The following is a 16737-nucleotide window of genomic DNA, read 5'->3' on the forward strand; positions in this document are numbered from 1 at the left end:
ACTGTCTACACAACTCCATTACTAGAAACACTGATAGTAGGCTACAATGCTGTTAATTGGAGCATTAGACAAGACATCTGCGTTCCAAAAAGAGTGAGTTCCAGCTGTGAAGTGGGGACTACATAGTCATTTGAGTCTCATTTGTGGTGCATACCAAAAATGTTCAAATCTCCTTGAGCAAAGAAGTGAATCCCTTTCCAAAGGGAGTCTGCTATTATTATGGGCCATCTGCCGTTTGACCTTTGCCTTAACTTCCAAGGCAAACAAATCTTGCCTGGTGCTTTCCACAAAATCCCTTTCCTGGTTTCCCATATTGTACATAATAAAAAGAGCACCCGGACCTTCCTCATATACTTAAACATTGATTAAACAATGACACAAATTGACTTGACTTGGTTCTTAATCAAAGCCCTGTGTTTATGTCTTGGTAATCTATTTTCTGTCAACAAAGAGGAGCGATTGCATTGTGTCTTTACCTTAAGGATGTCACCTTGTGCAAGCTGGAAGGTACTGGCAGTGATATTGATGCCTTTGCCCGCTTGGACATGAATGCTGTAGACACATTCGTGGCTGTTGTCGTAGTTCATTGGATAGTTTGGTGACAAAAGCACTCCCTCGTAGTTGGAGACCGCAGATCCACACTCCGCTGTTAGAAAACAAACATACAGAGAATAACAATTTATTTTTTTGTGTTCCCTTTCAAAACAAGAGTATGTCTACTTTAAAACTCTTTACCAATTAAATAAGTAACTACAAGCCCTACATAAATACATTTCTATTTGTTTCCAAGCACTATCATCATGAAAGATTCATGCCATCATAGCAGTCCTCTTCTAACACCGGGCTAAACTGGTGTGGCAGAGGTTGGGTGGTATAAAAACATGTTAGGCACTCCAAACTAGTGTACTGGAACTAGTTTAAATGACACAATGCCTCTGCTATGAAGCAACTTCATCTTTAAATATGCAAGTAATGTAGTTGAGCTTCTCTGTGGGGAGCGTTTTGAAAAGTGCTCCAACCTGCCCTTGGAGCTCTTTTCAAAACTCCAAGGATAGTTTTAACCTAGCAGCTCACATCAGTATTAATTACAGGTCTGCACTTTTAATTGTGGTCTACTTAAGTAAATCCAATTCCACTGAGTTCTGTCTAATGTCTAATAAAAAGTTCATCTCTGTGCCAAATACATTTAAAACATGACATTGGCTAAAAGTGCAAATTCGGCAATACACATATACAAACGGGAAGGAAAATGGAATAAAAGCAGCTGACCACGTACCCACACACCTTGGCAGAGGGGCACTCCACATGCGGCGGCCACCTCCCAAGCACACAATCTCCCTCGCCCCCTGTAGACGATATCCTGTGTTGCAGTAGAATGGCAATGAGTCACCAATGCCAAACCTGGAGCCAGTGTGCCAGCCAAACCGAGGCGTTCCAGGGTCCTGACAGGGCTCTAGATCGTACTCTGGAAACAAAATGGCCCAAAAAAAAATCAATTGCAACAAAATATATTATTAATACTTCAAATGGAATTATTTGTTACTTATAATCAGTGATAATAATCCCCAAGGTAAAAACACTGTTTGTTCTCTTGCTCCTGCTCATAAACCTCCGAGTGTGTTCAACCATGTTTAGCCAAAGCAAGCAATATCGTAGCTCGTGGGGATTAACGGTCTTGCTCAAGGACACTTCTTAAGGTTGGGATGCATGCCAAAGCCTTGAACCCTGGACGGAAGAAAGATGGGCTCTCTAAAAACTAGGCCACCCTGCGTGCAATACTATTATACATGGGCTGATGATGGCCTTCTCATTTGAAATGTAGATGCAACTCAGGCTGCATAAGAAGAATAAGGTCTTACTCCCAGCATTATTCCTCTCTCGGTCTTTACTTCGCAGAATGCCGAACTATGTACGACTATTGATTTCAACCCAGCAAAGCGTTACAGCAGCATTCTACTGTAAGAAGTGCTCTGACAGCATAGGCAACATTTCATCAAAGGTCATGAAAGGTTAAAAAAAATGAATTCAATCAGGAAATCTATAGATGCTAATTACAGAGCATGCAAGGACATGCACACTCAAACAAACTAAATGTCATGAATATTCATGAGTGCATAAGTTATGCTTCACTTCAGCGAACAGCAGGCAAACATTTAGCCAGAATGCTCGTGAAGCAGACCCTCTCTCCCTTTTTCTACTTTACTATACTGTATTTCTCTCTCTCTCTCTCTCGCTCTCGACCCTCTCCATCAACCCCGCTCACTCAGCATCACCATCTGTCTCTTTTCTCTCTGTTTATCTCCCTGCCTCAGCCTCACATCTCCACCTCTCTCTCTATTTCTCCATTCCCTGGTCTCTGCATGGGGGGCCTATTATTTCTGTAATCCCCCCCTCTCCCCTCAGTCCTGAGGATACTGACCCACATGGTATGCTTTGATGATCATTCCCATCACGGTCAGACAGCCTCTACCTGCGTGACCTCGTTGTCTCTTAATTATCCTGCTCTGATCTGCGCAGCCTGAAGGCATGGTCTACCTTAAGCCCGCACCCATTCTGACCCACAAATTACTCCTCACAGGTTACTTTATTCACGCATGAGAGGCTTAGCACCTTTGATCTTATCATTGAACAGCTGTCTTTCTGTTTCTGTCTTTCACTTGTGCTTTCTACCCCCTTCTACTTACCAACTCCACCCACCAAATTTCCTGCATCCTTACTCCTCCACACATTTCCTCTTTCGTTCTCTTTTAAAGCTCTCCCTGCCCATCCTGTCTACACACCTACCAATACTCCCCCTTCCCTTCCACCTACAGACAGAACCCTCATATGCCTTCATACCCGAGAAAGAGATGTTGAAACCCTGCAGCGATATAGAGAAGTCAGATATGAAGCGTAGCTGGGCCTTGAAGTTCCCAAACAGGCCGGCGTTAACTTGTGAAGGCCTCTCTGAGCCGGTGAGGCGAGCCAGTGGCTGGACGAAGCTGCCGTTTTCTGTTATCAGAAGGTAGTCATGGTGATCCTCCAGGTGGAAGGAGTAAAAAGTGAATTGGACACCTTGGAGGAGAAAATAAGAAAGCCCTGCATTAGAGGTTTCCAGAAAGCATCACTGATAAAGATGCAGAAAAGCTTTGCATAGAATATGTAATGCATAAATTTTATGTTTTTGATTTGATGTCTATACTGACCCATACAGTTAAGAAATGGATTTACTGGTTAGATTGTAGGGCATAGACGGACACTTAATGTGATAACCTCAAACTGAATGTGACAATTATTCAATTAAAATTATTAAATTATAATTTCAAATGTCATCATTATCATGATTAAAAATCAGTTGTGTTCATTTTGGTTTAGCTTGCTGAAACATCCATCTACACAATGCACGTTTGCTTTTCTCCTCGCAGCAGCACTAGGGATAAGCACATTAAAATAAATCCAAATCAAATGATCATACTAAAATAAAATATACATTTAAAAAGAGACACAAAAATTATTCAAAGCAATTGTTTAAATGCAAAGTAAATAGAACGCTACAGTGAAAACCAAAAAAATAAAAAATCATTTTCACAGATTGAAATATCAGAGCCTTTCCACCAGAATACAGTACGAGTCAGTATCTCTCACGATTTAGCATCGGTCTATCATCAACAACACCTCTCTAACCGGCCTAGCAGGCCACTGATACAGATTCACATGAGAAGAGAGAACAACATTGCATATAGTAAATCTGCTACAGCAGCAAAGAAAATCTAGAAATGAAGGTCGGTCGAAAGGATTCTAAATGTTATATTAAACACATTTATATTTAACTTTTAGGTGGGAAAACATCTAGGTTTGTACACTGCTTCTATTTTCACCCTGTAACTTAGACCCAATAACATCTTCATTGCATCAATGGCGGCCAGTTGGCTGCTCTTCAGTGCATTAAGCATGGCCGTTTTAATGCCATCTGTTGAATCTGTTCGAATATCACTCTATACTGTCCTCTACAATATTTGGCTCACTTCATACAGAAAGACCCAAATGGCCATAAAATAAATAACAAAATGAAGTGATTGATCATCCTCTGTAAAACGGCAATTATATTACAGAGTGAAGCTAAATGATCAATTAATCAAGAGCCATCCTTGTGAGGGTACGTCCCAATATTTTAATATAGTTGGTAGAGGACCAGGATGTTGGTAATTACTACGAGGAATAGTTAAATAGCTACCATCCCTAAAGAGGGATTTTTCTTCCAGTCAGTAGCCACAGGATAAATTACACAAGGAAAATCAGTGGCACGATAAAATATTCATAATCCCGATGGGAAGCATCACCTGTGCTTTTCTGGGAGTGTAGATGAAAATCTGAAGACATCAATATAATAAAAACCATCTTAAGAAAATGCATATTATTTAGGAAATAAGCTGTACGACAATGTCTATATAATATGGTTTTGGTGAACATCCTGTCCTTACGCCCAGGTACTTGTTCAAATGATGGAAACTAACTTCAATCACTTGATCCTTGGATTTCATGCTTTGGATTTGTTCAGCTTTGCGCTGTAAATTGTGAGATCCTGCTTCCGTAAATCATATTAAATTCAATGAACTGAATGTGTCCCTGGTCAAAAATATGATGCGTAATAGCTTATTTTCATCACTTACTATTAATAATTAATCAAATTTGTGGGTTTTAACTTGGGGTTTTAAGTAAAGTCCTTAGCTTCCCAATTGTGCAGTTTTTATGTGTGTATACGAGCTTTGATTGCTAATTGCCCCACACTAAATTAATTTGGCATTTTTATTAACTTCCACCATATTAGGCCCTGTATCAAATTTGATTATAATTAGTGGGAAATGTTAATTATTTTAAGTGGTTGTTATTGGTTTTCTGTTGCGGGCGCAATTGAGTTTTATGCCTCAAGTTATTGTTGAATGTTAGGTAAGGACCAATGTAAGAAAAGCAAAGGATAATGCTGTTGATAGGAGAATGTATGTAAGGTAAGTGTTATGAACACAAACAATATATGGTACAGGAAAACAAAACAATACAGTTCCTTTAAAACAAGTTTTCAGTTGAAGTTTTTTAGGAGAGGATTAAGTGAAGTCCTTGGGTACTCCACCTCTTTATTACATGCCTCACTACATACACAGCTTTCCATCATGAGCCAGGTAGGTTAGAAATGTGTAAAGTAATTCTATCAACCTCTTCCTACATGGCAACACTAAGAATTGGCGAGAGGAGTTAAACATCGGACACCTTTGAGGCAGAAACTAAAAAGGACAAAATGAACTTTGCTTTCATCATGTCAAATGTGGAAGGATTGCTGATTAGTCTTGTGAGACTTCAACCATCAAAGGGGATTCTTTAGAAAATAAAGGAAATAGAGGTGCTAGTTGTTGACAATGGGATCAATTGGAAATGTACAAATAGTGCAATATAGCATTTCAATAGGCCGTCTGGAAGAGGATAGCAGGAAATGTGATAGTAAAATATAGGGACAATACAGCTAAGTGCAAGGGCAAGACAAGCTCGGTGACTAAAAATGTCTCTGAGAGCTGGTTACTGAGCACATACCTGACAGTGAGTGCTGGGATAATGGAACTGAACTACTTGAATAGAGAATAATATGTGAATAAAACAGATATCGGATTTGTCTAACCAGGTGATCCAATGAAATGCCAAAGCTGTACTTTAAATGAGTTACGTTAAAAATAGTTGAAAAGCAATCTTAGCTTATCAGTGTAAAATGCTATCCAGCTGATGAATGTGTAAAGCAGCGTACTGTATAACATTGGCACAAATAAGCATTATAAGTGGAAGTGCTGCTGATAAAGAAGAACCACAAATTAAACTGACTTCCTAGATACTAGAAAACACTTTAAAAAGGTAATCTCAGTTAAATCTTCAATGAGTGAACACCTCGGAGTGTAATGTTATTCTGGACACTTGCCAAAGATGAAAAAAATCAGAGCGTTTAAATTATCTTTGCACAAGTTCTCACTTTATAATAATAAATCCCTGTAATGTTCTTGGAATCTGTTGAGTAGGTGCCGTTTTTATTTTATAGTTTTATAATTTGGCCATTATGAAAACTGTCGAATGTCATTGTGGTAAGGATATAAATATAAACGTGCCGTTACCGACGTGTAGTATGTGAATGATTCATGCAAGTACAAAATAAAAGAATATTTATAGTTTAAGAGTTCCTTAACTATACAGTATAAGATGAAGATAAAGTATTTTAGTACGCATTCTTTATACTTTGGTTTAAGAATGCATTTTTTGTTTGTTAATGTGGTTTTCCTACCTTTTCCATGGCTGACTTCTACAGTCCATGTACAGTTTAAGGAGTTAGGATACAGCTCGGGGAAGCCAGGTGATAAGATGATCCCTCCAGGTCCGCTGATATCCCCACCGCATGATGCTGAATAGAAAGAGAAGATAATCAATGATAACCGTTGCTGAAAAAAATAAATAAAAAAAGTTAATTAACCAATAAATCCTTTTCTTAAAGACAGGAGCGATTTAAATGAATAATGCATTTCAGTCATATCACATCCTGCCCTGCTATTTTTATGAGTACCTGTAATTCTGCCAACACCATGTTTCTTTTCTCCCCCTCTCTCCAAACCTGCCCTACTGCCAGGACAATACATTATTCATTCATTTGGCTAACCATCCAATAGTCTCTTAAACTGAAAGACTTGGTCAGAAAACGTGATAATCCATTACATTTACTTATTATTCAGAAGAACTGACACAAGCATATTGAGCGGATTACAGCATCAGGCTTTATTTTGATTGTGACTTCAAAGTGATTTTGGATTTCTTCCAAATGGAGCCCAGTGCTGCGTCCAACTACTTCTCAGTCAGGTTGGGAGGATAATCCAGTTGCAACTCTCTATGTAGTCATTGCAGTTGAGGTGGTAGGGAGAGTTGTCTAAAGCAGCAACACTCATTCTCAGTAATATGGCTCTCATGCATGTTGACTATTGACTTTCCTGCCAGAAAGCTCTTGATCTCATCAAAGTAAGTTAATGAGATAAATCTCTAGCCTTGTTGGCTGCTGAGGACCGGGAGGTTAATGCTAGATTCCTCTGAAGGTTAACTGCTCTAATTGGATATTGTTCAAACCTGCAACTGTTTCACATTCACATGCCATCATTGAGTTTCAACTAAAAGGTCATTTCACAAAAAGGGCGATGCTTTTTAAATATAGCAATGATTAAAATGTACGAGCTTTGTTTTCTTCTTATCTTCTGTCTTTTAGTGTGTGTGTGTGTGTGTGTGTGTGTGTGTGTGTGTGTGTGTGTGTGTGTGTGTGTGTGTGTGTATGTCTGTGTGTGTGTGTGTGTGTGTGTGTGTGTGTGTGTGTGTGTGTGTGTGTGTGTGTGTGTGTACTTAAGCCTGAATGCCCTAAGAGTGGTGTTACAACCAAATGCTCGGATGTCTTCTTCAAAACAGCAATCGTTGACAAATATTAGAAGTAGAACTCTTGTGCATGTACATATTTTCAAAGTAATGAATGTCAGATGATGTTTTGGAGGATGACTGGGATGCCTGAGGCTCCACAGCTGCACACACCCACCCCCCTCTTATCCTCTCTCCTTCCACCCTTGGGCCCTCCAGCAAGCACAACACATCAAGGCCTGAATCCTTACCCACCAACAAAATTATATCAAATATTTTATTAATGAGGCAAAATTACATAAAGTCATTAAAACTGGATGAGAATGCTTGGCAAACGATCTACTTTAGAGGCTCCATAGGCAGACAGCCAAGCCATTTGGCACCAGTCTGGCACACACCTATGCAAGATATACAATTCACTTTCAAAAGCTGGGCTGAAGATGCATAGCATGGCACTGTATCATTCACACGGTATGGTTCTCACCACCAATCCGTGCATGTATTGTATTCGTTATATTCTTTCAACTGGGTGATCCGTGACTAAGAGACATTATTTACGGTTTATGCGCCTCAACAATAATCACCACAATTGTCCTTAAGGATGCTTCTAAACAGCACAAAGAGAAAAACTGTAAAAACACAGCCGTGAGAGGCAGATTATGTGATATACCTAAACTATCAAGAGCATGCAGAACCGTATGCTTTGAAGTTGAGCATAATCTATCTTCAGTATTACATGACTCATAACACCCCACGTTAGGTATTCACACAAGGACTGGGTCTATTTGTTGAATAAAAAGCATTTTGACAAGCGTATGTTTGGTTAGTCAGACCGGCTGTAGGCTAACCGTAGTCACTTAAGCTTGTGTCGTTACATTTTGCTAACAAGTCCGCGATTATTATTTCCTATGTTCTGAGGTTTGAGACTGAATAGAGTAATAGAAGCAGCTGCTTAAGAACCTAGTTACCTTTTGAAAATTGTATTTAGAAACTTCTTGCTAGTTACTAGTGGCAGCATCCCATAAGTATGTGTGGCTAAAAGACTCCGCTACATACTGTATGTGCAAATAGGCTCACTATGTGTATCTTCTCAAAATAATGCTGACATCTTAATGAACTGATTTGATGCTGTGTACAATTCAATCAGTGATTCAAGTCATAAACAGGCTAATTATTAAATGTCCCTTCAAATTCATGTAAGAATGCTTCAACGACAAGAAGCGCGGTGCTCGTATTCTTTGGTCATTCAGCTCTAAGGTGTTCAATATATTATGTCATAGTGTCATACAGTCATTTTAAGACACATACAAACCAAGATAGTATAAAAAAAACCAAATGTGATTAACATTCACTCAAAACAAAGTTGTGCCGTCACAGATGAGACTGAAAAACATTTGACATTTTGTAAACGTACCATCACAAGTGGGTAGTGGGTGGCTCCAGAAGTGGTTCTTCTCACAAACTAGGGGCTCCTCGTGGCTCATCCTGTATCCTGGGTCACACTGGAAGGACACCGTGGAGCCGATGGACAGGTCATGGCTTAACCGTAAGCCATTCACTGGAATACCAGGATCCATGCAGGAGTATGTGTCCAAAGTGACCACTAGAGAATTTGAAACAAAACCGTTCTTGATTATGTTTTGTACATCTTTGCCTTGGTAATTGAATTGTAACTGTTATATTTGATTTCTAAAGCAAGTCCTCTTTGTTCACAACCTTTGAGTAGGGTCTAGTTTATGTGTCAACCCAACCTCGGTGCTCACTGCCCATGAAGTCTATCAGTGTGTCTTCTGTGTTCTTTCTTTTACTTTATAATACGTTTTTACTCTGTACGGTTTGGTATTTTGCTTTCTTTGTTTTGACCTGACAAGGGAATACAGACGCAAATAACCTAAAGCTATAATCTGGTATGGTGCATCAAACGATGACATATATTTTTTAAAACGGTGCATGTTACCTTTTAAATAAAATAAAATAAATAAATGAGCTTTTACTGTGACTGACGATAATTACCAAGCCACAGATTCATTGTGTTGTGACATGAGGACTACATACCAAGTTAAGCAATATTGTGCAAGTGACTATGTTGTTTCATTCTGTCACACAGTATGTCACACTGTGTTAGACTATTTATACAGTAAAGGAGGTCTGCTCTCGCTTATGCAAATAAGGTATGACTGTTGAGCTACAGAGGTATATTGAAGTCATACAGCATTTATGAAACAGGAAATGGCAATTCTATTTTTGCAATCAGTAAGATTTCTAGGCCACATTCATACAAAGAAAGTGCTGACAGAACCTTTGATGTTAATACAATCATCACAACAAAAGGTAGGTCTTGGGTTGCATATGTAATAGAGAAAGCAAGTTTTCCAAAGTAAGAGATTTACTTTGACTTTTACATTTAAAAATAAATACTTACTTTTGCTTACTTAAAAGTGGGGGAAATAGATTACATGACGTCACACATCTCAGACAATAGCAAGATCTGTTTTATAACCTGACACAGAAGAAAAATGTGCTATTGCATTGACTGCTGGGATATTTCAGTTTCTGTCTGAATAACCTTAACAGAGTTGTTGGTTCCTCTGGCGTTAAAGAAAACAAGGTTTCGTCTTCATGTTATCCCTTCTGTGTTACATTTAAGCAAGTCCCCCAAAGACCATTTGAAAAGTAGATGTTCCACTGTAGGTGGTGAGGAGGAGGACAGGGCATGGTGAGAGAGAATTGGGGGTATGACATCGATGAACCTGTACAAAAATACTTCCTCCTGTTCTATGTGTGTGTTGGACTACCACTTCTGCTCTTCATAACAATATGTGTATCCAATGGTTTTGCTCCTAGAGTGAGGTGGTTGAACAGTTGTGCCTGCTCCCTCTCAATCTTCAGTGATGCAAGCTGCAAAGAGCCCCCGTGTTCCCCTGTGATTACCGGGACTGTCATTTGGATATCTTCCACGTAGGATTGCTTTTAATCCATTTAAAATATGCTGATTTTACGCATTAACTGGCAACAGTTAGGGTTATGCAATAAATAGAAGCACACCTGATCAGTAACAGATACAAGAAAGCTTGAATCAAACTGTGGCCAGACATATATGTTGTATTATATACTGTAATTTAGAAAGAAGTGCTAATTCAGAACAGATATTAATAAAGCAGCAACTAGCTAGCTCTTTTCATTCTCTGTTGGAGTTGTCCTGGTTCTAGTCCAAATGTTGGAGCTGCAGTAGGTTCAGGTGACTGACCCAGTCAAGGGACTTAGACATGTCAGCAAATAGTATCCTGTTCATTGTGGGATGTCTGGCATCAGTGACTGTGAGCCCGGCATGAAGTGCATTTAAAAGGTGCAGCACAGAATGTGAAATGTATGTAAAATTGCTCCCACTGCAGAATCAAACAGCACCGGATACACTCTCTCAGGAAGTCAAACAAATATGTGTCTGAAAAGGTCCAATACCCCATTGTAATAAATTCTGAATGCAAAAAAATATTTAATTATAATACAATAGTCAGTAAAAAATGTATGATTTGCTAACATTGTGTATAATAATATTAATATATATAATATATAATATAATATATACATTATATATATATATAATAATATTCCCCCATATTATTGTATATATTTGGTAACTGAATAGCTCCAAGATATCCATTAAATACAAATGGGAATGGGATGCAGTGTTTCTGTGCCTCAGTTTACTCACAGCATAATTCACAACAACCCTACTTCGTAACACCAATTTTACAAATGAACTAAGCTGGGTTTCCCCAAAGCATTTCAGCAATAAGATATGTCCTAAATTGCAATAGAAGAAGCTAATATGATCTTACTGTTATTGCTTTTCAATAGCCTCATCAACAAAAGAAAAATGCACTTGAGAGTGAAACATAATAAGACAAAAGGCACTTGTGGTCTGCTTTCAGTCAATAATACAGACATAATAACAAACTCTGTCTTATGAATCACATGTGAGTGACAAGGGTAATGGAGCCAGTGCGTACAATCGTGAAAATACATCACACTTTGTCAAGAGTATTTTTCTATTTGATTTTTCAAAGACTACCACTCCATGCATAATGATGTGGAGAAAAATTAAAACACAAACTCCCCTGAGAGCAGAGGATTTTACCCAGTTATTCACATCATTCGATTATGTACTTTTAAGGGCTAATAGTTCTCTTCCCTCACCAAGATATTCTTTGTCAGTATGTGCACTTAAAGAGAACCTTCCTCCACAAGCTTGCAGCGTTAAAGTAGGAGCTTCTGTTGCGCCCGACAAGGAACATGACAGTGCAGGAACACGTATGGACAGCAAAACAGTGAATTTGGGGAATGGGATTTAGAGAAGGTCCCATAAAGTGTTATTAACATAAAAAAACAGCAAATCTTTATTCAATAAGTTGCTAAGATGTACAGCTGACTTTGTCCTGAAGTTTAGCATTGATTTCACCCAGTAGCCATTCCTCCCACACAAAATATCTTGCAAACAATGTTGTTGTTTTTTTTAAACTACTGCTCAACCTGAAGTAACTATGAGGTCTCCTTCTAAAATAAACACTGTTTAAACTTCTGTAGGCTTACTCTTGAATTTCATCCTGAGAACTGAAACTCATTGAGCAAAGTTATTTACGATAAAACTGGTGTTCTGGTCACGTAATCCACCTGAAACATCCTCAGCTTGGTCTTAAAACATAGTTTCAAGTCAGACCAAATTAAATTATATTTAAACCTCCGCAAACTTGGACCTTTTACTCCTTTTGTCCCTTCCTTTTGTTGGCATATCTAGTTTGAAATCAATGAAATGTTTTTGAATCATCACAGTAACAAAAATATTTAAGTACTGTCCCAACAATATGTGCATTCATAACTCCTCGAGTGTAATGTTTTGCAGTGCATGCAGGCAATAGTAGCGTAGTCTCACCTTCATAGAATATCTTGAAGCCGCTGTTTGATCGACTGTTATCGGTGGTGAAAAGCAGATACAGAAAGTTGCTACTACTGAACAGGAACTGAGGGACCAGGGTTCCATTAAACGAGCCAATCATAGGAGAGAGCAAGTTGGGACCGTCATGTACTTCCAGGAAGTCATAACTGAGCTCAGTTTGAAACCTTAAAAGTGAAAATAGCAGAGAGAGGATGTTGCAGAGTCATTTGTATTCAAAACAGACAGTTTGAAGCCATTTAGCCTGTTGTGTGCGCGGATAAAACTTTCTAATCTTGAGGATATAAATGAGAAAAAAATAGCTTGAAGAACAAGCGTTCCAATTATTGCAATAAGATTAATGAGTTTCTTGAAAATCTGACAAGGTCACCCTCAAGTCTCTATATCATCAAACAAGTGACACCAGCACATAGTTCCAACAACACCAACAATATTGTGGAAAAAATTACTTCAGACAATTTCAGCAAGACATAAAGCCACGCCTCTCTTTGTTATTAATGCTAAGAGCTTAAAAAAGAAGCTGCATAAACTAGGCAGAGGAAAACTTTGGCTCATTTAATGTGAAGAGGCACAACATATTTGGGCTCCTTTCACAAAAGAAATCATAGGAAAAGTAGCTCTTTGTTCTCTCACAAAGGATTGTGTCAGCACTGGGAAAGTGTTGATTATAAAATACGAACATTTTATGGTTTTACTGCGTAAGAAATAAAGATCTTACAGCAAGACTATTTTTTGTCTTTTTATTGCAGCTCTCTAAGGATGTGAGCGGGAGCCAGTAAGCGATATAAAAAATTACTCAAGGCTTTCAACAATTTTGCAAACTAGTTCCAGGACTGCGTTTCACCTCCTCTGACTTTCTATTTCTAACTAGAGGCTTATAGGTATATACCTTCGGTGTGTGCGCACGTGTACAGTATGCGCGGAAATGTCTCGTGTGTGTGTATACTGTATACACAGGTTTGTGTTCAGTTTACTTTAGTATAGCAGTAATCATATCCAGCATACTATGTGGATATACGTACCTAAGGGATCTCATTTTTCTCTGCGCTTTGTCATCGTGCAAGTGTATCTTTGTTTCCATGGATGAGTTGTTGCAGCACTATTATACAAACCTGTCAAAGCTGATCTTGATGGAGCTTCCCGGCTCGGCCTCGATGACCCACTCACAACTCAGGGAGTCTTTGTAGTAGCCTGGCCACCCCGGGGAGAGGATAACACCAGAAGGCCCCGAGTAGTGGCCCCCGCAAGGAGCTGGAATAGAAGAGAGGTGGGAGGGGAATGGTGGGAAAAAATGAAAGGATAAAGACATAAATTAAAGACGTAAAACCATCAGAGAGGAGAGGGATGTAGAAAAGTTGTTTTAAAGATAATACCACTTTTTGTACCGACCTGAAAAACATAGAAAGAAAATAAATATAGGATGATTCACCAAAAGGCTGTAGCTACACAAATACCTGGAAATAATACAACAAACAAAATGTAGCCCAGCTTCGATGAACTAACGGCATGCTCCACATAACCCACTCACTTCCATTTCAGTACCTTCACATTTGGGAATGAGGCCGCTCCACATCCCCTTGCCTTCCTCCAGATGGCAGGTGATGGTGTCAGCCCCCTGCGTCTTGATGAAGCCCTCCTCACAAACCACTGAGATGGAGCTACCCAGTTGGAAACTGTCCCCAAAGCGCCTGGCATTCAACGGTATGCCAGGGTCAGGGCACTCATTACGCCCAAAAGCTTGTAACGAGAAGAAAGAGAACAAGATCCAGTGACAAACGCTCGTGTGAATGACAAATGGGGTCTTTGAGGAGTCGGAAGATAAGGGAAATGGATGTAGCTGTTCGTAGGAGAGAGAAAAACAACCAACAGAGGTCTGCTCTGTACACCTAAGGGTGACAATGGAGTCAGAGCTTGTTTTGCCTTCGCCAGGAGAAAAAGAATTACAATAGTGTTGAATTAGGCAATGAGGCACAAGAGTTAGGAAGTGTATACACTCTGCTAGATGCTGCTTTTTGTTTTGTCAAGGCACTTTAGCTACACTTTGGGTGCAATGTCGTAGCATTTCTCCTTAAAGCTTAAGCATTCATTTAGAAAAGGACAAGAGTATGCTATGTGCCTGAGAACATGCACATTTACACAAATCACTGGTACTGTTAAACTTCATTCCACCTTTTGTTTTGCTCTTTAATAAAAAATTATTCTTGTTTCTTTGGTTATTTGTAAGTTTTTTAAATGCATACACTTTCAAGAGCTCAGACAGTCAGTCCTGATGTTTGCAAGGAGACATTCACACTAATCCCTAACCATAAAAGGAAAAGGGTGGATGCAATTATTAATGTCTAACTGCTTTACAATGAATAAATTAAATGTAATTAAAATGATGAAACAGTCCCTTACTGTTATATGTGATGTTGAACCCTCGGCCAGACATAGAGTGATCAGCCTGAAACTCCAGCTGCAGCACGTTGCTGTTAGACGTCAGGTGGGAAGGAACTTCAGCCCCTGAGAAGCGTCCTAGTATTGTGGCTCCTGACTGGTCCCCATCTTTGATAGTGAGGAAGTCATAGGGAGGCTCCAGGTCAAAGTCATTGAAGGCCAGGTGGATCCTGGAGCCAGTCTCCGAGATAATGAGCCACACACAGTTCAGGTTGTTTCCATAGCCCTCCGGGTAGTCAGGAGACAACACTGTCCCCATGGGAGCGGTGAAGTTGGAGAAACAGGGGACTGTGTGATATAGGGGATATATGCATGTATATTAGTAATGATTTAAAAAACTAAAATATCCCAGGCGAGGAAATTTGTTTTACAGCAACTCCCACTGGTCACATGACAATGTACACTGTGGATGCCGCCATGACAGGATCAGGAACAAAGATCAGTACAGAACAATGTCAGTACTGTATAACTAGCTCAGCAATCAGAACACACCACTGCTCCCATGGGTGCTGAGTAGTTGGAGAAACATGAAACTGTAAGACGGATGGATCATAGAGTTAGTGCTAGTGTACAAAGACACAGATATACTGCAATATAGGCACACAGGAATACTGCACAGTGTCCCAATGGAACACAAACTAGATTTGTGTTGTAGATGTGGGTTAGGTATAGTGAAACTCACAGGAGGGGTTTAGGTAGTCTTGAGAAAGAACAATGTACAGTATAATGCAGGTTTCTCTTCTCCCGAGTATCTATATAGTGCAACAGTGTGTACTCTACTTTCTTCTCTTTCAAACCCATGCCACATAACAAGGCAACCATATCCCATCAATTTCCCATTTTACGTTATTGCTGTTTACACAAAATGCACTGCATGGTCATTTAACAACGCTGTAATTAATCCTCCAATAGCTTAGTGTCATTGTGAACTTTCCAAGCGCATAAGTAATTGCTTCATTTGCTGTCGTAAAAAGAAAAAGCATGTATTGGACTCACATATGCAGATGGGGATATTAGCCGACCACTGATTGTTGTTCTGGCAGGTTATCATCCTCTCCCCGATGAGCTCGAATCCAAATTGGCATTCAAAGCGCAGAACATTTCCGTTTAGAAAACCACTACCCTCTTGGTAACCGTACAGAGGTGTACCAGGGTCACCACAACTCTCTTTGTCAATTTCTGTGGGCGATGGGACGAAAGGAAGGAAGGGGGGATGGAAAGAGGGGAAAGTACAGGATTAAGTCAAGCCACGTACTCAGAGGTACTTTTTTTTTTCTCCAACATTATCTATAAAGGTCCAGTTAAAGAGTCTGAAAGCCTGATTAAAAAAGTTTTTCCAGAAGGAGATAGAGAAGAAGTGAGAGACAGGAAGACAGACAGATAGGACAGAGAGGCAGACAGGAAAATGGAAATGTTGCTTTACTGAAAGAGACAGTCACAGACACTGATGTGAATACAGACAGTGAGAGATGATATCAGCACTAAAGTCTGTGTACCTTTATAGTTGATCTTGAAGCCAATCGAGCCCACGCTCTCATCAGACTGGAGATGAAGCCACATCTGATGGGACATGCTAACAATCAGGTCTGGGACAAAGCTCCCAGTCAGCCTGCAGATAGGGCAACACAAATCACAACGGCACCAAAACCCACTTGTCAATCATCATCTAATTACACAGAGTAATTAGAAAAGTGTCGTAAGTCATGTAAATGTATTGAAACAAAAAGACGATGTACTGTATACTTTATACACTGTTACGTAATAGTAATTATAGGGCATTACAACGTTTACAAAGCAAGCCATCATTTAAATGGTGCAGTCATTAAATTCATTCAGCGGTTCTCTGTATGTCAGTGCTTCAGAACATTACCAAAACAAATGTAGACCTAGCCAGCGCTGAAACATATTTAACTGCATGAGCAATATCATAGTGCAATACATATCCAATGAAG

The 16737-nt window shown here is 39.4% G+C and overlaps 1 protein-coding gene across 1 annotated transcript in view; it reads right to left on the bottom strand.

Annotated features, from left to right (window-relative positions):
* The window catches only part of LOC115021174 (CUB and sushi domain-containing protein 3-like), a 205022-nt gene that overhangs the window by 123974 nt on the left and 64311 nt on the right, over nucleotides 1–16737 (bottom strand). Inside the window, 11 exon segments of the mRNA XM_029451384.1 lie at nucleotides 477–646; nucleotides 1277–1465; nucleotides 2839–3054; nucleotides 6296–6412; nucleotides 8813–9001; nucleotides 12329–12516; nucleotides 13462–13600; nucleotides 13892–14086; nucleotides 14747–15073; nucleotides 15782–15964; nucleotides 16282–16394. Of these exon segments, the coding sequence (XP_029307244.1) occupies nucleotides 477–646; nucleotides 1277–1465; nucleotides 2839–3054; nucleotides 6296–6412; nucleotides 8813–9001; nucleotides 12329–12516; nucleotides 13462–13600; nucleotides 13892–14086; nucleotides 14747–15073; nucleotides 15782–15964; nucleotides 16282–16394 (2026 nt within the window).

Source organism: Cottoperca gobio, chromosome 16 (genome assembly GCF_900634415.1).
Source record: "Cottoperca gobio chromosome 16, fCotGob3.1, whole genome shotgun sequence".
NCBI classification, from domain to species: domain Eukaryota; kingdom Metazoa; phylum Chordata; class Actinopteri; order Perciformes; family Bovichtidae; genus Cottoperca; species Cottoperca gobio.